General features: G+C 37.7%; 1 protein-coding gene across 1 annotated transcript in view; it reads left to right on the top strand.

Annotated features, from left to right (window-relative positions):
- TACR3 (tachykinin receptor 3) overlaps window positions 1-5,150 on the top strand; it is a 38,330-nt gene extending 33,180 nt beyond the window's left edge. Inside the window, exon 5 of the mRNA XM_066549013.1 lies at window positions 2,763-5,150. Within this exon, the coding sequence (XP_066405110.1) occupies window positions 2,763-3,078 (316 nt within the window). The 3' untranslated portion in view covers window positions 3,079-5,150. The remainder of the gene's footprint in view (window positions 1-2,762) is intronic.
- The last annotated feature ends 18,916 nt before the right edge of the window (window positions 5,151-24,066 follow it).

Genomic DNA, 24,066 nt, shown 5'->3' on the forward strand with positions numbered 1-24,066 from the left:
TAAGGTTTGTACTTGAAAAGAAGCCCCACAAACCCAGAGGCAGACTTCCAGTAAATATTCTGGTCTACTTAAAATTTCAGAGCAAAATGCAGTTTTCAGAAACCAGTCCTTTCCATGTACACCTCCAAAAATTTTTTTAAAAAAACCTATAGCATTTTAATGGCTTTAGTTTGCAAAATATAAAAATAAAGAAGATGGTAATTAGTGATATAGAGTGCAAGCTGTATGTTCACCAATTGTATACCCAATTTTGTTTTGCTGGAAGAATGCAATACAAAATGTGATTTACTGTGTTCTGTAGATCTCAGCATTAAATTTCTACTGCACTCCAAGATCTGCAATTGGCTGATAAATATTATACAAATATTTACATTCTCATTACTTAATACTAAATTACAGTAGTGTTTGATAGCAACACATTATGCTCTGAATTTCAAAGGCACTGCACCTATTGAGTTTGGTGACATTTTACAGACACCTGTTAGCCTGAGACTACTGCATTCCAGAATAGACTCAAATCTTTCATTTCAATTTATAGGACCAGGATCTACACAAACATCATCCTGGCCATCCTATTCACCAGTATTTCTTCTAGCGTTATTGGATAAAGAACACCAGGAACAATTAATTACTTCACAAAGTCAGTCAGTACAAATCAGTATTGATTAAGTAATCTTAAATATTATTTTAAATCTCTTTTGACTTAGCAGCCAGTGCAAAGTTTAATTACTGTCAAACTTTATAGCAATATTGCATGGTATTCCTAAACCCCAAATAAAGATCATGTAGTACTTGTCAAAAGGAATCTAATCAAAAATGAAGTGAACAAATCCTAGCAAGTTTTTATTGGTGCAAAAACACCGGCGTCATCCTTCTTGATGAGGATAACATACAACAATTCCATTCATGATCTTTTAAAAAGACAAGGCAATGACTAAATTCATAGAACCTTCTGCCTTCTGATGAGCTTTTCATCATTTACAACTGTTTAAAGACAAGGTAAAGTTTTAGCGTGCCAGAACAAAACTAACTCAAATGACAAATTTTCCATTAATTTCAACAGAAATCAGATTTCACTAAGTGTCCAGTGTCTGCAAAATCAAAGACAAGGAAAAATGAGGCCTCATTTTTTTCAGTTACCACCATAAAACTTCTAAACCAACCCCATTTTCTTCAAAAACTTTTTATGGCACAATTACAAAAGAATTTATAAAAAAAATAGTATCTCTGATGTGGTTTATGTTGACACTTGGAAACTGCAAAATTAAAAGTCTGGATTAAAGAATACAGTCAAAGAAAAATTAATATTTTGAGACATACTAAAGGTCACCTTATTCAGAATTTGATGCAAGAACGATGTCCTGGTGACTGTGCTCTTATAATTAAGTTCCATATTGAAATGAAGATACCAGAATATCTGCTTCCTTTTCATTAAATAGGAAAATAGAGCTTGTTGCTGGGAGTCAGATCAATTCATGCCTCTGCTGGATCTAGTATCAGACAGAGTTAGAACATCTATCCCCAGCATCATCTTCCAGGCTAATTAGGATATTATGTATCTAGATAAAGAGAGCATTATTTCAAGATGAAGAAAAAACATGCCCTGAATTAGAAAGAGGATGGAAGATGCCAAGAAAAGTAATACAGTTAAAAGATGGTTTGGTTTTACAATTCCTGTCACTAAATCCATTTCCATTAGAGGCTCTTTCAGTATTTTTCCAAAATATGGACTGCATGTAAACAAAGAATGCTGAATAGCAACCTACCTGCTCAGTTGTCATCATGTGAGAACTCCATGGCAAACTTAAAAATTTGAGGAAAGAAAAGTCACTTCTGTGAGATCTGTTAACTTTAACTAAACACTTGATCTCAATTTTTACCTGCAGTCATCACGGTGGTAGTTTAATCACTGCTCTAAAAAACTTACAGACAGGATAAACAAGAGAGCTGATTGTTTAAACAAAACAAGAGGAGCAAGAAAAGGGAGAAAGATAAGCTTTAGGTCTAGGTGAAAAGGTGTTCTTTTTCCAGCTGTACACAGATACATAGAGAATTGCTTTTCTAATTAATATATTAAGCTTTTATTCTGGAAATGCATACACACAAAATGTAACAATGGTCTTTACGGTGAATCCCTGCCTCTGTATGAGTATTGCAAACATTGATGCTCTAAAGCCTCAAAATGCCTGTTTATAGATTACTCACATTCAGATTTCAACTTTCTAGGATCCCCTTAATTATTAAAAATTATTTTCCAAATATTTCACATGAACAATTATTAGCCATTAACTCATTACCATACAAGCATCCCTGTTAGAGAGAAATACAGAAGGGATATTAAAATTTGGAAATTGGGATGGCACTTCGCAGAAAAGTTACGAAGTTCCTTGCTGAAAGAAGATGAAAATATAGGTGCAGATCTCATTAGAGGTCAAATCAAAACAATTTCTGTGAAGACAGTTCTGTGAAAGTTGGTGTTTGTTTACTTTGCAGAGGCAAAAGACAGGAAATTCATTATAAGAAAAACACCACTGTTAAAATGCAGTGACAGCATATAGAAAATCAAACCGAAATGAGTTGCTACCACTATCTTTTTTTGTCCTACTCTGACTTCAGTCAAGGAAACTCCCACTGAGTTCAGCCCACCCAGGCCTAGGGGCAGGATAACTGGCCAAGTGAGTACACTAGCAGCACTCTGTGCTTTCAGATGAAGGCCTGGGGCCTTGCAAGCCCAGGCTTCCACCAGGCTTCTTTCCTCCTAGGTTCCGTGCTGGCTTCAAGCGAGCTCTGCGCTGGTGCCCCTTCATTGAGGTGTCCAGCTATGAGGAGCTGGAGCTGAAGGCAGCCAGGTTCCACCCCACGCGGCAGAGCAGCCTCTACGCTGTGTCCAGGATGGACTCCAGCATGACCGTGGTGTTGGACACCAACGATGGAGACAGTGTGCACGCCAGCCATAAGAAAAGACCAGCTCCAAGGGACCTGAACTTCAATGGTTGCTCACAGAGGAATTCCAAGACTGTCTCCACGGCCTCAAGCCTCATCAGTTCAGTGCACACATCAGTAGATGTTTATTCCTAAACATTTCACTTTGCTAGAAGGGCAACACTGGACAATGTTCTCCTACTTTGGAACTCAGTATCCCTACCACAGGAAAGCAAACCAGATTCCACTAATAAACCCTAGCTATAAATATTGTGAGATTTTTGGGAAATCTCGTCTTTTTTTTTTTGCTTTGGAGAGGAAGAGGAATTTGAAGACATATGTCTCAGTCCAAAAGCATAGTTGCACCTTAGCCGCAACAATGTTCGTAGGGATTATCCAGAATAAACCAATGGCATTAAAAACTTTGCTTCAGTTGTCTCTGACCAGTGGCATTTATGTTTGACTTACCAAAATGTAACAGACTCCTTTACTTATTGAAGCAGAAATGTACTGTGTTTTCCATTACAAGTGTATTAATTCAACAGTAACAAAATTACGTGATATTTGATTATAGAGATGTATTTATAATGAAAACCTAATGAGCCCCAAGTCCATTAAGCTGTTTCACAATTTAGCTCCATTCCCAGACAAACAGACAAAATTAAGTTCACGTGAGTGCAGTTCAGCTCTGTCTGCAACAGTAATTTTGCAAATATATATAAGAACCGGAGAACATGACTAAGAGACTAAGTTAATTCTACCAAAGTTTGCATATTAGTGAACATTAGATTCTAATGGGATTGTATTTCCAGGGGAATATATTGCTTTTAGGAATCTCTCATAGCTTTGTATCTTAGTTCTAGGGGTAAGGTCTGTCTCAGTGACCTTAACAGAACCTTTCTGATTGACTTTAGAAAGGCCAAAAGATTTTAAACTGAAGATTCATATATGAAAAAAATAACACTGTGGCAACAGACTCTTTTCTGCAGAAGATCAAGGAACAAGACTCATGATGACAAACTTCCACTGGAAAAAAACCCCTATTTGGGCTCTTTTCACAAATTTTCCATAGTTTGATGCATGTAAAAATACTCCTGTGCCTGCCTCTGCAAACATTCTAGGCATTCTTACACAGACATGTTCCCACTGAATTCAGACAAAATCCACTTACCATCACTGTTGCAGAGGAAGCTGAATGTAACAAAAAAAGGGACCAGAGAGCAGCCTTAGTTTTAGTTTAATGACTGTGTCAGTTGCATGGATAAATTGGTTTCATGAATGTTTGTTGTCAAACAGTTAATGAAAATACAAAGAAGAGTGTGAATGTCTTCCTGAGTTAGCCAAACCAGCACAGGACAGTGTGTATCTGGCTGAACCCAACACAGTACCAAAGCTGAGCAATTAATAAAGAGACATTTGAAGAGAGAAAGGCTTGAGCTGGCTTTAGTCCACGTTCCTTCCCAGCAACTGGGGATGATCAGCATTGTGACAATGAGCATATCAAACAAGATCAGTAAAACAAGAATCATATTTGTGTATTGTGATTCATGTACATAGTCAATTGTTACGTTCTGCTAAGCGTTAACTTGTACTTGTATAGTGATTGCAGTGCACTGTGGTATCACTAAATCAAAATCCTAAGGTAAAATATCCTCAAATACATAAACCTGATACATTAAATTCTCCACGTACGGAATAACTGAAGAACATGATCACAGAATATTGTACTCTTACAAAAATGAAACACAATTTCAGACTCACTTTTTCTATCTATGGCCTGATATAAAATCCACTGAAACAATCCATTCATTAATGACTTCCCTTTTAAATGTTGGTCCATGCTTTTCAACAGTCTATTTCTCTAAAAAAACAGGTATTTTCCAACATTGTAATTGTCATGCTCTCACTTCTCCTTGTCTTTTTTTCGTGTGTAGCAATCCAGCAAGTGTCATGCAATGCCTATAAAATACTTGTGAATTTTTTCCCTTTAAATACTCTGTTTTAAGAACTTTAAATCTTCCCAGGTTTTTAACAACTCTTTAAAAAAGATCCAGGATTGTCACACACAAACAAAAAATTATGCTAATTATATTAACCTAATGGTGATGTACTACAAACACATGCTGTGAAGTCCTCTGTCTGCTCATGTACAACTTCTGAGAAACATACATAGAGAAAATGTATACTTGTTAAATAAACAGTCTTTTCTAATAATGGCTATTACAAAAGCAGTGTTGATAAATTTATTGTTTTTAAATGTAGAGTATAAATTTTAAAAAGTTGTATATAAAAGTATAGCAGCATACATGTATAAAATATCATCTTCATGCAACATTTAGGATTTTTCATTGACAAATATCAAGAAAGCAATGGTGGCCTCCTCACACTTGTACCTCTAGTGAAACAATTTCACTTTAAGTGTTTATGATATGACCTCCTGGACAACTAATCCATTGATAATATCACTATATTTTCGTGGGCTAGAGGTGTCAAAACACCCTCACCATTCCTGTAGTTCTTCTGAAGTTACAGGATATTCCTGTATAATAAATTAAGAAATCTCTCCCTGTAATCACAGCATTGCTTTAACAAAACATTACAGTGATAATGTGGTGCAAATCAATCTGTGTCTCAGCCCCCAAGAACATGCAGGGTTACACAGTTAAACAAGTAGCACAGCAAAAGCTGTGACTGAGAGCAGCTTCCATACGAATTACTATTTCTGAACAAGCATTTTCAGCAAGAGGCCTGGTCACTATAAAATTCCTTACAGGCCTCCTGACACCCCTCACTAAGTGCAGAGGAAATCAGATCATCCTCAGTTTGTGTCAATAAGACTGCTCAAAGTAGTAGTGGGCATACAGAGCACACACATGATTGCTGGTGCAGGACTGTGGCTGTCTCATGTCTGCAACCTTCAACCCACACTCTTCAGTTTTGCTAGGAACGAGTTAAGGAAAACAGACCAATACAGAGCTAGGTTCTTACCAAGAAGGGCACAATAACACTCCAAAACAGCTACAATTAAACAGCATCAGGAAAGGTCTTCTGATCCTGAAATCTTCTGAAACACGTTCGTCCTTCTCAGTATAACAGTTTGTAGTACTTCAGCCCAGGCTCCTACTGGAGTCTGCCTCAAACATTTATGTGATGAAGAGATCATTGCTCCCTGAACAGCCACTTTGCAAGGACATTCCCTTGGTAGAGAACAGGTTTAACTTTCACATCACCAAAGACAAAATAATCAGCATCAGTTTACTCTGTCATTCCCTTGACATTGGGTAAACTTTAAAAAAAAAAAAAAAAAAACCCAAAAAAACAAACCACACAACCAAACCAACTTAAAAAGCTAAACATGACTATTTAAACAATAAAAAAATCCCCCTCATTTCTTGTCTCAAGTCTTCATGGTGGTGCATTTTCCCCCCCACACTCTTTCTTGAACCACTCTACAACCTCAGGAATCCCCACTGGGCACTGGCCTTTGTGTGATGAGTTGGGTGGTCAAGCTTCCCTTGATCATATGGCAACTCTTGAGTGGTTGAGCTGGGAACATCCCTGAGATGAAGGACAAGAGCACAGTCAGTCCCCCACTTACAGCTTTGGGACTTTCCCTGAACCATAACTCAAGGGGAATAATACCATTGTGGCTGGAGTTTTGAAAACAACTTGAAATTGTATTGGAAACAATTTGGAATTGTTTTGGAAACTCCAGTCGTGACTGATCTGAGGATGGAACTCTTACAGATTACATCTCACTACCCTATAAATAGAGGTCCTAAGTGAGGCCCTTTGAGCTTCCCTGGACTTCAGTGGAATGTACCAGAATCTCCCTTTGAGTGGGGGATGGCTCTCAGAGCTTGCAAACTCTGATGTTTGTGAGAAAGCTGAAGACAGGGCATAGGCAGATAAAGTCTCACTCCTTGAGCCTCAACCGCTGAGAAAAGCCAAAGCACTCAACAGGGTATTTGACTGAAATCAGGGGGAATTTTTCACAGGTACTTCTGTACACACTTCATTGTGGCTGTATGCATGCATGTGTGGGAATTGATTTAAATACCCTGTAGCAAGTATAGCATAAACACTGACATCTCATTAGGATAATTAAGTCACTACTGCAACTTTAGTCAATTTTATTGAATTATTTCATAAATGCTGAATTAGTTAATTGATTAAGTACTAAAATCCTTTAAGCATGAAACATTTATCAGGTCTAAGGTTAAGTTTTTCAATGGCATCCACTCTGAACCTTGTGACTCTATGGGAAAATCTTCCTTCCCTTTGCACCCTAATCACTTGTATCCCTGGTCTCCATGCAAATCATTCTAGTGATTTTAAGCCAATATTCCTTTGTATGCTTCATTGCTGTAGTAAATAATAGAGTGAACATTGCCATTGAACTTGGCTGCACTTTCACGCATTTATATTAAAACTTACTTTTCTCAATAACTGTGACAGTGATTCTTTAAACTACCTAAACCACTCAATTGTGACAAATTGGCATAGTCAGCAGAATACTAAATCAGGATTTGCAGCAGTCTTCCACATAAAAGCACGATCTTGAGAGGAAAAATGAACTCCAAGCAAGCTCAGGGTACTCAGACAGGATGCTTCCAGCAGATTGGGTTAGGGTATCTCTTTGGCAGGAATCCCTTGACAGCCTTTCTTCTAGGTCACTTACAGCACATTGTCAAGGTTGGGAGGCACTGGCAGACCTGCACAGAGTGAGCTATTTGCAGCTGCTTTACATCTGGTAACTAAAGGTGTCACTGAGGAAGGTCTCTGATCAATACCAACATGTATTTTCAAAAGTAACATACAGAAGGAACTGATAAAAAAAGGAGAACAAAAGAGGTTTTAGAAGTTGGTGCTTTCTTATCTAAATAAATCCATTCAGGTATTTTGGAGGTGGATGTTCCTCCTTCAATACTGGGGAATTTTTTTCACATCAGTGAAGAAGAACCTATTTTACTGATATAAATTTCCAAACATTTCAGGCTGTGCCCACCAGGGTACAGGATTCAGAGAAACTCTTGTTCCTTTTGCATTTATGTCAAGGCTTTTGAAATGCCTATTCCAAGTGGAAATTTACTGCTGAACTTCTTCCTCTAATTCAAGATGAGTTTAAATTTAGTGTCCTAAATACTATGAGCTGTTTGTTAAAGAATACCTCCAAAGATTGCTACAAAAGTTGCAGGAGATACTACTAAGGGCATACCACTGTTTACAGATATCTTGTGAGTTCCCTGTATTAAATAATGCATTCAGTTCAGTTTGTGTCTTCCTGTTCATGAGCAGATTCAAGTGGTTCTACATTCATAAATCAAAATGATCTGTTGAGACCAGTCAAAGATAATTCTTTATCAGTCCCTGAGCAGTTGCTGTGGGTATTAAAATACAAATTGTATTTAGATGAGTTCATATATCACATGGATATAGTTACTGGCTAATTGAATTGCTTCTCTCCCATCTATAAAACTGAAACATGCATATTGCATTACAACTGGCATCAGATTTCCCAAAGCAAAGTGTTAAGCTTTAAAACACCAAAGCTGTTTGTTATGAGTACTCTGCAACAGCCTCTGGATTCACTATTTCTAAGTTTCACAAGGAGTTTTTCACTGCAATATTTGTGATGCAAACAGAAAAACGGACACCAGGAACACTCACATGAATGGTACTTCCCAAGCACACTTAGTATGGAAATTCACGTTGCCCAGCTTGCTTGGATTTACACGCTTTAGATTTTAAAAAATCCAAAACCAACCAACTAATAATTTAATCAGTAGGCATTGACCAATTAAATCCTACAAATGTGCCAACACCTGAAATGTTCAGCAGCTCTTCTACAACACTGCCCACAAATTCATATGCAAGTGAAGGTAACAGACCAAGTCTGTAGATACTACACGCATAAAAACTTCAGGCAAGCTCCTTCTTGAATGCAAGGGAAAACTTCCTGGACAGCATCTACAGATTTGCAGAGGTTCTGCCAGAGGAGGTCTGACCAAGGACAGGGAGATGTTCCAGCATCAAAGGACTTCAGAGCAGTCCTTTGAGCAGTCCAGCCAGCAGCTCTTTCCTGTTTGCAATACTGAAATCTGTATCTTGTATGAGAACTAAAGAACGTAAGGCAGCCAGCAACACCTTCAAGATCAAAAAGCTTTGCCTCAACCTGAAGCTCTACTCAGTAGGACCCTTACACTAGGAAAAGTAACATTTTATTCAGAAGTGTGTTCTAATATATTCACAGCCTTCATTCATTTGGCTGAATTCAGAACCTTGAAAACATTTAGACAAATGCATCACCAAGAAGGCATGGGCCAGGTGAGGTGGCCCACATGGAGCAGCTCTCCTGAGGATTGGCAACTTCAATAAGGCAGACAAGAAGTTCTCATAGAAGCATCATTATCTTCACTTCTCCTCCTATGTATGCCCTGCATCACAGCACCCTCATGGCTACTGAGTCATGCGATTGCTGTCACCTGGCCAGGCTAATGTGTATGGGGTAGCAGGACCACTGCTAACAGAGGAAGGAGAAAGCAGCCAAACAGCTTGCCCCTGGTCCCCAAACTCCTTTTCATAGCTTGTTAGACATGGAATCACACTAAAACTAATAGGATGTAGATATACTTCAGAGCTAGCAGCAGATGAGCTTAGGTACAGAAAATAGCACAGATATATGAACATAGAGCTCTGTGGGGGCTAAAATTTACCTTGAAATGACCAAACTACCACAGGTAAACTTGCCCATGCTGGCATTTGGTTGGACCATTTCTACTATCCTTAATCATACATGTCCCACTCATAGCACATGTAGCTACCTCCACATTCCAAAGCAATTATTATCCTGACGTGTACCAAGGGGGAAAAAAAAAAATATCAGTCTAACCATCTGCCAAGCTCTCAAAAAATGAAATGGTAGAACTCCTCACACACTTTACACGCCTTCCATCTTATTGCCATAAGAACATCTTTGGCAGCCTCACCTTGTTTCAACCCAAGAGAAGCCTGACCCTAAGGCCATGAGGTGCATGGAGCCCCTAAGGATGTGTGCAACCTGACAGATTTCCCAGCATGGCTGCAAGTTCTGACACAGAGAGCTCCACACCTTATCTCAACATAGACCTAAATACCTGAAAGAGCCTGGAGTGATAATCCTAATTGTTTTCTACCAAATCATTCAATTTGCCTTGCTTGCCACGGTGAAATACCAGGGTGGGTGTTTCACAGAAAGTCTTGGAACAAATAATGCACACATACACACAAGCTCCAGGGAAGGAAAACAACCCTGAATGAAATCCACAAGTTTCATCTACAGAAAAGAATTAAGCAAGTCCCCAGCACATCTTGAACTCTTAGCACTGGTTCTGGGGCCCATTCACAGAGCTCAGAGCCATGCAATAATTTTTAAGTAATATAATAAACATCCAATAATAAACAGGAATTCAGAAATGAGACACTGGGACAACCAAATAGTTAAATGCTAATAATCTTCCACCTTCTTCTATTGGTAGGTGAGTATTTCAACATAAATCCATGTGGATGTGTCAGAGGTTGATATGATAAAGTGTGCTAATTGTATCATTTTGATATACAGCTTTGAGGGGATCTGGATGACCATTTGCCCAATCAATTTAATATGATATTCAGACTGAAATACATGTTTCTGTTCTACTGAAAAATTTTGTCTGAGAACTAATAATTGCATAAGGGCTTTAACTCTTTTGAGGCTTCTGAGGAGGTGACAAAGGAACTTGGAGTTTCCCACCACCAGATAATCTGTGGCCTTTTACTATCAAAGTACAAACATGTCTGTACCATTCTAACATGAAAAAGCAATAGTTCTGTGTATATATATATATATCTCAAACTGTGTACCTGAGGAGGGCACTGGGTAAACATGGCACTGCAAACCGTGACAGGGCATGGATATGTCTCATGATATCAGTACAATAAAATTAATTCTTATTTTATAATCCTAATATATAAGCACTGTACTTACTTCTCTTACATTAGTAATATCATACTAAGTTCTTATGGAGTAAAACCCACTGTGCTGTGTATCTCAGCAGAAAACAAAACCACTGCTTCAATGTGCTTAGAATTAAAATGTAACACAAAGAACATGTAACACAATGACTGGCAAATGAAAAAAGGTTTGCTAATAATAATAGTCAACTTGATTAGGAAAGACTCTCAAATGTCTCCTGGTTTTCTCAATAGCAAAGTACAATACCTCACTTTCTTGGCAAGGTTAACATTGAATTCACAAGATGGTCTGAGAGAGAGTATTTGGGACCAAATACAGTCTTCTTTTCAACTGCATGCAACAAAGTTAATTAAATCACACAAGGTTCACTCTGATATAACTGAGAAAAATTGACTCAGATATTTTCATTATAACATTTCATTTGTATTCATTCAAGTAGAAAGAAAAAAAAAACATTATTTTTCTTAGCTTTGCACCTAACACATCCATTTACACAGAAATTGAGAACTAGTGTAAAATTATAGACCTATAAATGACAAGATTTGTTGAAATCATAGAATACGCTGAGTTGCAAGAGACCTGCTAGGTTTACCAAAGTCCACTCCTAGTCCTGCACAGGACAGCCCCAAGAATGACACCGGGTGCCTGAGAGCATTATCCAAACACTTCTTGAACTCTGTTAAGCTTGATGCTGGAACCACTTCCCTGGGGAGCCCAGTGCCCATCTGGTGAAAAACCTTTTCCTAATATCTAATAGTTTGGCTTTCTGGGCTGCAAGTTCACACTGCTGGTCCATCCTGTCTCCCACTAGCACCCCCAAGTCCTTCTCAGTAGGGCTGCTCTGATCTGTTCACCCCAGCCTGTGCTGGTACCAGGATTGTACAAACCCAGCTGCAGCACCTCACACTTGGTGTTGCTAAAATCACATGAGATTCCCATTGACCCACTTCTTAAGCTTGCCAAGGTCCCTCTGGATGGCATCCCATCCTTCAGGTGTGGCAACAGCACCACTCAACCTGTGTCATCTGCAAATTTGCTAAAGCTGCACTCAAACCCTTCATCTATTTCAGTAATGAAGATGTGAAATAACTCTGGTCACAATACAGACCCCTGAGGGACATTGCTTGTCACTGATGTCCATTGGAACTCAGAGCCATTGACCGCTACCCTCTGGATGTGACCATCCAACCACTTTCAGATTCATCTGACAGTCAACTCATAAAATCCACCTCTCCAATTTAGAGAGAAGGATGTGGTGGGGAACAATGTCATGTTTATGAAAGTCTAGATAAATGAAATCTGTAGCCTCTCCTTGTCCACTGACGTAGTCACTCAGTCATAGAGGGCCACTGTGCTCATCAGGCAGGACTCACCCTCATGGTAGTGAAAGGAAAAAAGCACTGATAGTATCCAAACATTTAAGAGACCTTAGGTATTTCCACCAATCTATTCAAGTTATTTAATTTCCTGAATGTAAGATGAAAAGCCTTTCCTGCTGTACAACAGTGAGTGTTTGTAAAGAAGTCTTAGAATTATAAGAAATGTAACAGCCAGGGTCTGTTCCCAGAACCTCATGACTTTTGAAAGCAAGGTGCACCATGATGGTGAAATAAAATCCTTACCTGTGGACGTGGATCACATCCAACAGAGGCAGCAGGTTGCACAGCAGTCTTTGGCTTCTACTAGAAGAATTTTTGTCTTTTTTTCATCCTAAGTCCCTTGAAACTACTAGCTTTTAATGATCTTGTTTACCTTATTGGCACAGGGTTTATGATCTGTCTCAAGTGACTTTTCCTCCAAACTACCTAATATTTATCCTTCTGTTCTTAACTAATCCATCATGCATGGAAATCTTGACTGCACAGCAACACAACCATAGTCCTAATCTTCCAAAAGCACAAATACTTCTTCCTAACTGCACAAAAGCAAGAACTTGTAATAGGCAAAATCACTTAAAAAGACAAAATTTTAAAAATTGAATGTATTAAAAAGCAAGAGCTGCTTTTCTACGTATTCTAAAAGCTATTAATAGGGGTTATTCTACAATTTGTCTACAGTATTCTGTATTATTAAGAACATACAGAGCTTCTCAAAGTACCTGTGGTACCACACCTAACATGGGAGGGCACTTCAGTGAGTTGAGTGATGTGGACTTAACACAGCTGAACAGAATTTCCCACCACTGGATGGAACTCATTAGCTCCTCCTCAACTGAGAAACCAAAGGCTGAAAGAAAGGGTCTAAACCATCACACGGTTTCTCTTCTGCATTTAAGTCAATTAGTTCACACCAAGTAAGATCTTTTCATACTACAGAAAAGCATCTTTCCCTGAAGTACTGAGAAATTCTGATTCCTGACAAAATCAAGGGAGATTCTTTTAAAGTAGTTCAGCATCTTGCCAAAGACATACTGCACATACTAAATCTTATAATGCTGTAAGTTGTGACATTGAGATGAAAAATAGCACATTTCAGATCAATATCTTTTTTGCAAATATGAGGCAAATGCACAGAAAACAAGCTTTTACCTCAATGACACCTAGAGACTCAAAAGTCACAACTTAGTTGCTTTAGCCTCTGTGAAACAAGTTTCAGGTGCATGTGTCAGTAAATGGAATTCAGGGAACTGGTTATCCTTTATTCTAATCCACACAATTGTTACTCTGCAGAAGTATCTAAATAGAAATGAGCCTTACTGAGAGGTTTTTATAAATATGCATTAAAGTCTAAGGAATAGCTTGCCTGAATGACTGTCATAAGTGGAACATCTTGTTCCAGAGTAAGAAATAAGCTTCCACAAGGAACCTCCACAACATGTGATAAAAGCCCCAACAACACAGTAAGAAGCAAAGTGAAACAACTAATTTAACACTACAAACTGATGTATATATATGTGTGTATTAAATTGTGTGGAACATAAGCTTGGTGCAAACCATAGGGAATAAAGGGTGGAGATTGTATTGCGCCTGAATATAATGGAGCTACTTTTCCCCACAGCTGCCCTCACAGTGCTATGATTTGAATTCATGGCTAGGAAGGTGTTGATAACATACCAGTGTGTAGGTACAAATTCTGGAAACCACTAAATCACTCAAGACAAGGCAGAAAGTTCTCTTAATAGAAGCATGAAACTTGTAAGCTGAACAGTTTGATGTGCATTCTCGGAGCAACTCAGACACTGAAGTTGATGAATCACAGGTACAAAGGAAAAAAGCTAACAAAAGTATCACTGAAAATTATTCTTGGGCAGGTATCTTACAAAATGCATGCACCCTGTTATTACGAGAACAAGAAGTACAGGAATCGCTCACTTCCCTTGTGTACCAAAAGTTATTAGTTGACACCTTATATGTCTGGGACATACTACTCTAACAAGCATCACAGAAAGCACATATTCAGACTTGGCTATTCCCTTGCTATGGCTAGTGGTCACCACTGGGGCTGGGCATCATCTCACAACTAAACAAAAGCCAAAAAAGTTATAATTAGAGAATCTTACGTAGCAGAAAACCTTACAATTGCAATACAACTGAAAGAATGGGAAAAAAACCACAGGGATCAAATCACAAACCAGCTTAGAGAAGAAAATATCTCCAAGGAATCAGAAACTTAGATTTTGTCATTTTTTTAAGAGAGCTTCAATTCAACTACTAGTAAATGGTTGTGGCTATGTAGGTATTTGGGCACATAGCTGGGTTCCCTGAGAAAATCATGCAGCTCGATATCTCACTAGAGTATCATTGTCCTTCTTCCCCTTGCAACCAAAATGTTTTCAGCTTGGTAAATTTGGGACAGAATTTAATAACAAATTGTAAAAGCCAATCCCTTTCCCCTTAGAAACTGGTAAAACTTAATGAACCTTTAATTAAAATGACCCACCTCAGGCATATGCAGAAGTTGCATAGGCTTCCAACCAGAAACTTCAGTAGCACCCATTGAAAGTTTTGATAAAACTTTCATTTTAGCAAGTAAAGTAGTTTCTCATAATATTTGATTAAAGTAGCACAAGGAACATCAGGCCTCATAGGCCTGCATTACTTTTACAGACATCTGTAAGTTTAAGCATGCAAGATGACAGACCAAAAAATCTGACACCACAACTCTTGTAAGTGAGATGGAGTGCTACAAACCACTCTTGTTACCATCTTGTTCACCCTCTGCTCTTCATCAGTCCCTGCAAAATTATTACTCTGTGGGAAAGAATGCATTGTCAGGCTCCATAGGAACAAGAGGTACTGCAGTGTCATCTTCAATGCATTAAAGATGACCACTGCTGGGTTTTCTTTAGACAATTTTAAAAAGTCTCTAAATTTTTCATCTGATAGCTTTTCTAGAAAAAAAAGTTACTTCTTACAACCTGTTTTACAATATTTTTCCTACCATCCTTTAAAGAATTAGAATTAACAGAAAAGACTTTTTTCTGTCATGACATTTCTCAGAAAAGCACAAATCTTCCTTGGCTTTTGCAGTTGGTCTATTTCATTACACCTCATATTTATAGAGACGTTCACAGGGGTTTTTAGCATTAGCCCTTTATTAAAAGAATGAAATTCAGTTTTCAGTAATGTATTATTTTCTCCTTCATTCATGAACAACTTTTAGTTTTCTTCTTTTTTTCTTCTTCGTTTTTTAATTCCACTTTTCTCCTCATTTGTTTGTAAAGATCCTTGCACTCTCTAGTTTCTTTGTCCAATACTAAATTACTGTGTTTATGTTTGCTTGTCTGTACCAAGTAAAAGAAAGGTAGAAAATAATGGAGCAGGAAGTATTTTGTGCACTGATCTGGGGCTTGACTTTCTGCTAGGGCACAAATCATAGCAGAGTCTCTAAAATGCACAGGAATGGGTGACAAATACCACTGCAGTAACACAGAGCAGTGCTCCCTAAACAGTGAACCAAACACTGATGCCCTCCTCATCCTCATGCATTTACACTTTGTGATGCATTCAGTTTTGCAGTGCTTTCAGTACAAAGTCTCATAGACAAATCTGTTGTTGTACAGAATCTTTTGGGGGAAATGAAGCTAACTATTACCCTTAAATATTTCATAACTTTTGCGGACTATAACACAAGTCAGAATGTCCTGCAAACATATTATACCAATTATTTAATTTTATTTCTAGAAAAACCCTAGGTTTCATTTCAATTTCTATATAAAATGCACACACATGTAACTGGTGGTTTTCTAAAAGTAAAGAATGATTCTTCTGCAAATTCAGAAATAAACTATGTACACTGACGAGGGAGTTTTATAGTCAAACACGTCACAGATTATTAGATTTGCCATTAAGCTATTCTCATTATTTTGCAACAGGTGAAACAGACAGTAGTTAGGTTTACTCACTGAGATGTCTTATTTTTAATGTGATAGATTTCAAGCTTTCATTGATTGTTGCTAAAGTATCATTCAGAAGTCAGCACTGAACTTAGAAATGTGTTCTGCTGCTCAGTTACTGCCACTGGAAAACTTCCCATCTTTAGGTATTTACCTTAACATCAGCTCAACACAACTTGTAGCAACAGAAAGCTTGTCTTGAATCCCTAATCTCATTCATTCATTGGCTAACGCTACAGCAAACACTACCATTGTAAAAAGCAGTAACAAAACCAGCAATGTCCAAGACAGTCATCCTATTGTGATAAAGAAATTTAGACTAAGCAAACTGTTGGACCACACTGAGCAATGCAGAGGCACAACTGTATCAAGCAGAGCATGAAGCAAAAGAATACACATCATGAAGATTCTAAAAGAAAATGGGAACACCCTTGAGACTAAGGACAGTTCAGCTAGAGTTCTTTCTCATCAGTGTATTCTCATTTTTACTAGCAGTATTTTCTTTTCACCTAGCCAGTAGAGTGCCTGTCTTCAGAGACTCAGTAGATTAAAAAGAGACTGAACTTATCCTCCCTATAAGCTAGACAGTAAAATAAGACATTTGGTGCCCAAAGGCTGATTCAGATGATCTCAGCAGGTCTCTCATATGGTTCTCCTCAATGGTGTGTGAACCTACTTTAAAAAACCCTCCACTATCTACACTACTGAAGTCTACCCCATACTCACACCTGAGTATCATAAAAAGACACTGAGAGAAAGCTTACACAGTACCTGAGCTATGTATAAAGTGGTATCTGTAAGCAACTTCCATTAAATCCATATAGGAAGAATGCCACTTCTTCCTGTGGGAACCAAAATAGTCCAAATGGGGAAAACACAATTAAGGTTTGTTGCTATTTTTCATACCTAAGAGAGAAGGAGCAGATGCTTTAAGTTTGCTAATCTTTCCATTTTTGAGAGGGTTTGTATGTCACTCATCAAGCTGACCTAGACATGTGAAAAAAAAAAAAAAAAAAGATGGTCAGGAAAAAGAATAGAAGAATAGTTACAGATGTTGAAGAAAACTGTGTGAGAGACAGGAAGGATTGGTGTCTACAGAAGACAATTTTTTCTATGGCAGATTTCTAAGAGCCATGACTGTTGTTTTTCCTTAGTGCCATAAGTTGTACCTATTTAAACTTATTTAGGTAACTGCACTATGAATGTCAAAGAATGACACTAATACAACGTGGGGTTTCTTTAATGTTTTTGTCATTATGCACTTTTGTTTCATGTGAACCAAACAGACAAGGAAAGTGCTTTGAGTATAACAAGAAAATTCTTCCTTTCAAGTGACTTCAAGGTGTGTATATGTAAAGGAGAACAGGAATTGAGTCTGAGTAGAAAGACCAATTAATTAAAGACATTAACACTGTAAAGAAGACAGAAGGACACGTCCCCAGTAGATGCAGGAGCCAATTCTAGCTACTAATTCCAGTGCTAAGTCAAGGAATTGCTGCAAAACAAGTAGCTGACTTCATAGGCAGTAATAAAGACTTCAAGACAGCTTTGGTCAGACATGCTATAAAGGGAAAGAAATTGCACAGGTAAGGAATCTTATCCCTAACAAGGATCTGCTCCTTTAGAAGCCAGAAAAACTATTCTTATTAAACCACACATCTGTTGAATCAGGTGTTAAAGCACACCTTAATGTTACCCAATAAGGACACAAAAAACGAAGTGCTACGTATCACAGACTGAAACTGTCCTTTATGTCCAGCCATCAGGCTTTCCTATGCCAGTATTCAGCTTTGTGCTTAGTTATATATGCAACAAATGCACTTGGGATATGCTTCCACATGAAAATCATTGAACAACTGCATTGAAAAACAGGGAAATACACACGAACATAAGAAGCACTAGAGAAATCCTAGAAAAATCAGCTACCTGCAGATTCCCAGAAGACATTCCAATACTGAGAAAATACCAGAAGCAGTTTTGGAGCAGGAATGTAAGAAGACAGTCAGAATTTCTGATCTGGTGTCAATGATTTCTATGAATTAACTGGCTACCTCTCTGTAATAGAAATGCAATTTGTTTATAATAAAAATTTAAAAAGAAAGCTATTCATGTCTCATGGTTACTGAGGGGGAAGTGAGAATATAAATGATCTTTCTAGCAACTGTAACAATTTCAACATAGTCTACAGAGGATTTTTTAATTTGTTTTTGAAGGTTCATATAAAGATTTTATGACCTTCTCCTTACCTGGATGAATACGCAGTCCAGTTTGCAAAAGGAGATTTTTTTTTCCCCCAAACAGATTGTTAACAATCTATTTACTCTTCCATATGCTTTTCTTATCTAGCTATTTGAACAAATGAAAAGTATTTGTGAAATCATTCATTTAAAAATGGCAACTTCTTATACTACTAAAATCAGAGGAAAAAACCATTAGCAAGTTCACAAAAATCTGAACACCAGAAAGTCCTAAACAAGGCAAAATACGAAAATGTTTTGCATTTTTGCTCCCCCTGCATTCACTTTTTTTTGCTTAAATTTAAAGTGGATCTGGAGCCAGCAAAAATGAAGATGATTCCTTCTCCAGTGACTTTCTGTCAAAGCCACTAACCAACCAAAACATATTTGGAAGTTTAATTCCATAAAGTTTATTTTGCTATGCCAATTATATCAAGAAGACTTATATGGCATTACCTGAAAAACAAAAAAAACAGGACAGCTGACTGGCATAATTTATATGACACTTTCAATAGCAATAATGATTCTTTTACAAAACAAGTTTATCATATTTCAAGTACTATCTCTCATGTTTTTGGAATTTTACTGCATTTTCCCCCCATATGTCAGATTCTACATCACTAGTCTAAAAGATCAGATTTTCTCTCAGTTTCAACTTCTTGTTGATTCAAACATTCTGTTAGTGGTAAACAGATTAGTAGAATAATGATAAGTTCAAAGTATCGCTGTGATAGTAAGAGAAGGTGTAAGGCTGATGCGAGAGCAGTATCTTGGCAGTTTTTACTCTGAAAGTAGAGCAGATGCATGAAACAGGACCCAGAATAAATAATAACTGCAGTCACAACAGAGCAGAAATTCTGTAAAATCATAAGTAGGTTTAAGAGGGAGAAAATACCCTGACTTACAAAAAAGCACAAGCTGAGACCTACTGAATGCATGGCATCCAAGATAAGAGAGGTTGTGAAGACACAAAGGAATTTCTATTCAATTCTCAGCTTGAGGAACAATTTCAGCAAACAATTCACCATATTTCTGTGAAAAAGTATTTCCCTGTCACCCCAGAGAATGTGTGGGTATGTGTCTAACCAAGTCTCCACATCTTCACACAGTGGACAGTAATGATTCCTGGTTCCCATTTCCAGACCTGTGACACAGAATACTCCTGTATGCTGATTAAAGGTGATCCAAATGAATAAGACTCAGTGCAACATATCCTGGAAGATATAGATAATATTTTTTCCAAAGAAATAGAAAAAGAAGTTCTCAAATACTGCCACAGGAGTGACTGACAAACTTTTCTATAAAGTAATTTTGCTACCAAATAAAACTACTTGAGAAGAGTTACAAGCAACTTCCACAACAGTAGTAGCTACAGGACAAGAAATAAAATTGGTAACTCCCAACCAAGAAATAACTTGTGTCATTCAGACCATATGCTTAGCTTGCACTTAAGCATCCATATTGCCCAAAAACAAAAAAAAGGGGGGGGGGGGGGTCTGTCTCTAGATATTATTGTTGCTGGCAGGAAGATTTGTGACTATATCTTCCAAAACAGCAGTATTAGAGAACTGATTGGAATGGAAAAGAATTAAAAAAAAAAAAAAACAACTCATAATCAATTGAGCAGGGTTTATTCTCCAAAGAGAAGACTGAATCATTGCTGAAAGATTAGTTCCATTAATGAGGATATGAGGGAACACAGATAAGAATAAAAGCTATGGAGCAGCAATCGCAGGGTTAAGATAGTTCAAATAGCTCTCTTGTCCAAGGTCAAATTAATAGTTCCCAAGTCAATGTTCCTGTCAAACTGGGATAGCCACTGTCTGAATCTTCTCATAGTTATATTCAAAGTCCAATTAAATCCCAAGGATTTTCTTTCTCCAGATTTTTTTCCAGGTAAAAAGCACATCTTTCAGACAGGAGAGACAGAACAAGTAATCTTTCATGCCTAAATCTGGTGTTTGCTGTAGTCATTCAATTGAGTGCACTTTTTTCCTGCATGGTTATTAAAAATCTCCTCTCTATATATTTTTTGTATCATCTTTAAACATGGATTTCTACTTCAAAGGTTACTTCCCTCTTGTTCCCTTTGGTAGGCTTTTATGCACTAACCACTTAAAAAGAAGACTACAAAGTAGAAAAGAATCCTGGTAAGTCAGTTTGCTGTGTAAGTAGTAACCAGAGCTGTGAATATCATTCTCAGACTCACTGGCTACATATTTATTCTTCACAACAACCTGCTTGCTTTTGAAAACCAAAAGCAGGACTATTTTTAAAAACCAATTAACTGTCTGCTAGAAAACCCTGCTGGTCTGCCAGCCCTATACAACTACCGGGCATAAGCCCTGTCTGGTTTGTCCCTGGATCTCTCTATTCAGCATGTAGCCTCCCATAGGGCTTATACCCCTCAAGAACATTGTATGAAGAAAAGATACCAGGTTTGGAGTACAGGCAAGACTACAGTGAGATCAAGAACTACCAACCAGGAGCTGGCAGGACAGAAAGGGGTAAAAGAGAAGAGGAGGTGGGACTGGAATGGAGATCACTGGTGAATGGCACCATACGAGTGCACAGGTACATCACAAACAACGTAAGGAAACTGCAGGGGGAGTTGACCAGCTGGAGTAGTTGAGCACTGCCAGGACACGCAGGGCAGAAGCTCCTTGAGCTCTTGCTCATCAGTGCAAGATGCCATTTGTGTTGCCAAGCACCGAGGCTTTGGAGTGCCTTGAGTTACTGTGTCAGTCAGCCTGTGTCACCAGGAACCATGCATGGAACTCGGGTAGGGTTTCTCCCTCATGGCACTGCAGCCCCTGTCAGCACTGTGCTGATATTCCAGCAGCAGACAGAACATCCTAACATCCCTTCACATCCCACGCACCACTTGGCTTCACAAATTCCACCCTAATTACATTTCCTTGCAAAACAGTTTGTAAGCTGCTGACACTCCTGTCTTCAAAGTGAAGAAACCTATTTTGATGGATTTGAACACTGAATTTGGCCTGTGCCCTTGCCTCAGGCTACGTTTTTCTTTACAAAAATTCTAGAGTAAAAATTTCTAAAGTAGCTAGTAAAGTAGCTACTTTACTAGGTCTGTTCCATGTCATAGCACAATCTGTCTTCACTTTTCATGTCTGCTTCACAGCTTAGCATTTTAGAGAGCTAAACAAAAGTTGTCTTCCCTCCTCTGACTTGATAGAAGTATTTACACTGCAGACTTATGCATGCTCAAGGAATCAATGCTGGTATATTCCTATTCTGAATTAATACAGACACTTCTAGCAGAGACAGATATTCAGCAATTTGTCTGCAAAAAGATTCTAAGAAAGAAAAACAGTAAAGAAATTACTTTATATATCTCCTGAATAATGCACAGGGGAAAAAAAAGCTATAGAGCATCTCCATGAAAATAATTTCCATAATTTTATAGTCACTTCTCAGGAAAAACACATTTTCATTGACGAAAAGAGCATCAAGTTCTGTCTTGCCCTTGTTCTAGAATTCCCTTGCACCAAAAAATGGAACAATTGCATTACCTTGACAAACATGTATCCAGGATACACCATCTTCCAGCAGTAAAAAGGCAGAATTTAGTTGCAATGCTTTTATAATTTAAATGGTGAAGAAATAAGAACCTCCACTAGGTTGGTATAAGAGATAAAGCTTGAAATATTTAAGTCAACATGAAGTCAAAAACAAAGCCTGCCTTTAGGCTCATCATAGCACAGCACAAGGGCTAAAGGGTTGTCAAAAAATCTGCTTAGACAGAAACTGCACTGACAAAATTATTTTTTGCTTTCACCAGTTGCTACATCAAGTCTTTCAGACAATGGAGCAGAGGGTAATTGCAAAAGTGAAAACAGCAGAAACCTTCTCCTCTCAATGGACTACAGAAAAGATCCAAATATGATAAAATGTCACATGGAATAACTGAATATAGCAAAAATAATGAGCTGAAAATAAAAATGCACCTTATGTGAAGTGCCCCATAGTAGCATACTCCAAAGAATGAGATTAGTTCTTGTCCGCATTCTGCAACATTAAAAAGTCCTTCTGCAAGTGATGCTCATCAAAATAGATGCCATCTTCAATTAACACAAAGACTCCTCCTTATTATAAAATATCATTGCTTCACCCTCAGAAATAACAAAGAAGCAGCTCTGTAGGCACAGCTGTTTCAGGATTCTGTGAATCCTGGCCACCAAGAAATGCATATATCTAAAGTTTACAAGATATATATAATAACATAAACATACTGCAACTTCTTATTTTTACACTGGAGAATAATGCGCTATTCTCCAGCAAATTTCCACTTATAACCAAATCATTACAATGAAAATTCTCATCTCACACACAGCAATGGATGGACTTCATCATCTTCGGGAACTTCTCCAATTTAAATTTTTCTATGATTCTATATAAATTTTTAATCAAAACCTCCTGATAGTTCTATTCCATCGATCCTAAAGAGATGAAAAGGGTTCTATTTTACTGTTCCAAACACAATTATGTAACATAGTCTAAAATCAATAAATGCTTTGAAAAGAGATGCTATCATCTCTCTCTCTCTTACCCCTGGAAGCCTCTTCTGTGTAGACACAGTGTTATGTTTGCATTAAAGTGGGCAAGGAAAACTTGACTTAAATACACCATTGCTAAATAAAGAATAAAACTATTCTGTCTCTTGGAATATGAGCACCTTTCCTTCTCAAGGGAGTTTTTAAGATTTCCACTAAATTAGATCAGTTGGTAACTGAGATACTTGAATTAAGATATTACCATTCTGTCTTCTTCCTGATTAATTCTGGTAAGATTTGAATTACTTTGTTTGAACAGCCATAATTTTCTCTTCATACACTGCCTTTGAAAATCATTCAGCACAGTTGCCTATGAACAATTTAAACCTAACCTCCAGTCTCTTATTTTAAAGTTTACTATTAAAAAAAAATCCTACCTTTAATCCTTATGATTCATTTACTGTCAAGTTGAGTTATATTACTCAAAAATATAATTTCTAGCTTTGATGAATTAGTGTCTAAAGGCTGAATTGGTGCATTTATAGTCAAAAACAGTTCAGAAAAAAATTTTTTATCCAACAACAATAAACCTGCTGCTACTACACTATCCAAAATGTATAGCCTGCCTCTTTCTGAAGTTTTTCTCTATTCCCACTTTCTTACTTGCTCAATCTTTCTTAGTTCTTACAGATGCAAATAGAACAAAAAGCTGAAAATGACATGTGAACTCACTACAATATCTTATGAAGGACTCCTTGCTGATGTTCATAAGCGGCTGCAGGGAAGTTACTGCATTACCAGCATAGATTTCAACCAGTACACTGTGTTCTATACTGGTGAAGTAACCTGAAGACTAAAATTAAAATGGGAGGTGGGGATTAGAGCCACACACAACTGCAAGAAAAACCAAAGAAAGAAGAAAAGGCCTTTTGTATTAATGTCATAGCATATGTCACAGTTGAGATAGCCACAATACACAGAGTATCCTCATACCATTTCAGAAAGCTAAAACCCAGAGTAACCCCAGACCACTGAAGAAGGCTTCAAGTGTCAGCCCTTCTT

The sequence above is a fragment of the Molothrus aeneus genome, chromosome 4, assembly GCF_037042795.1.
Source record: "Molothrus aeneus isolate 106 chromosome 4, BPBGC_Maene_1.0, whole genome shotgun sequence".
NCBI lineage: Eukaryota > Metazoa > Chordata > Aves > Passeriformes > Icteridae > Molothrus > Molothrus aeneus.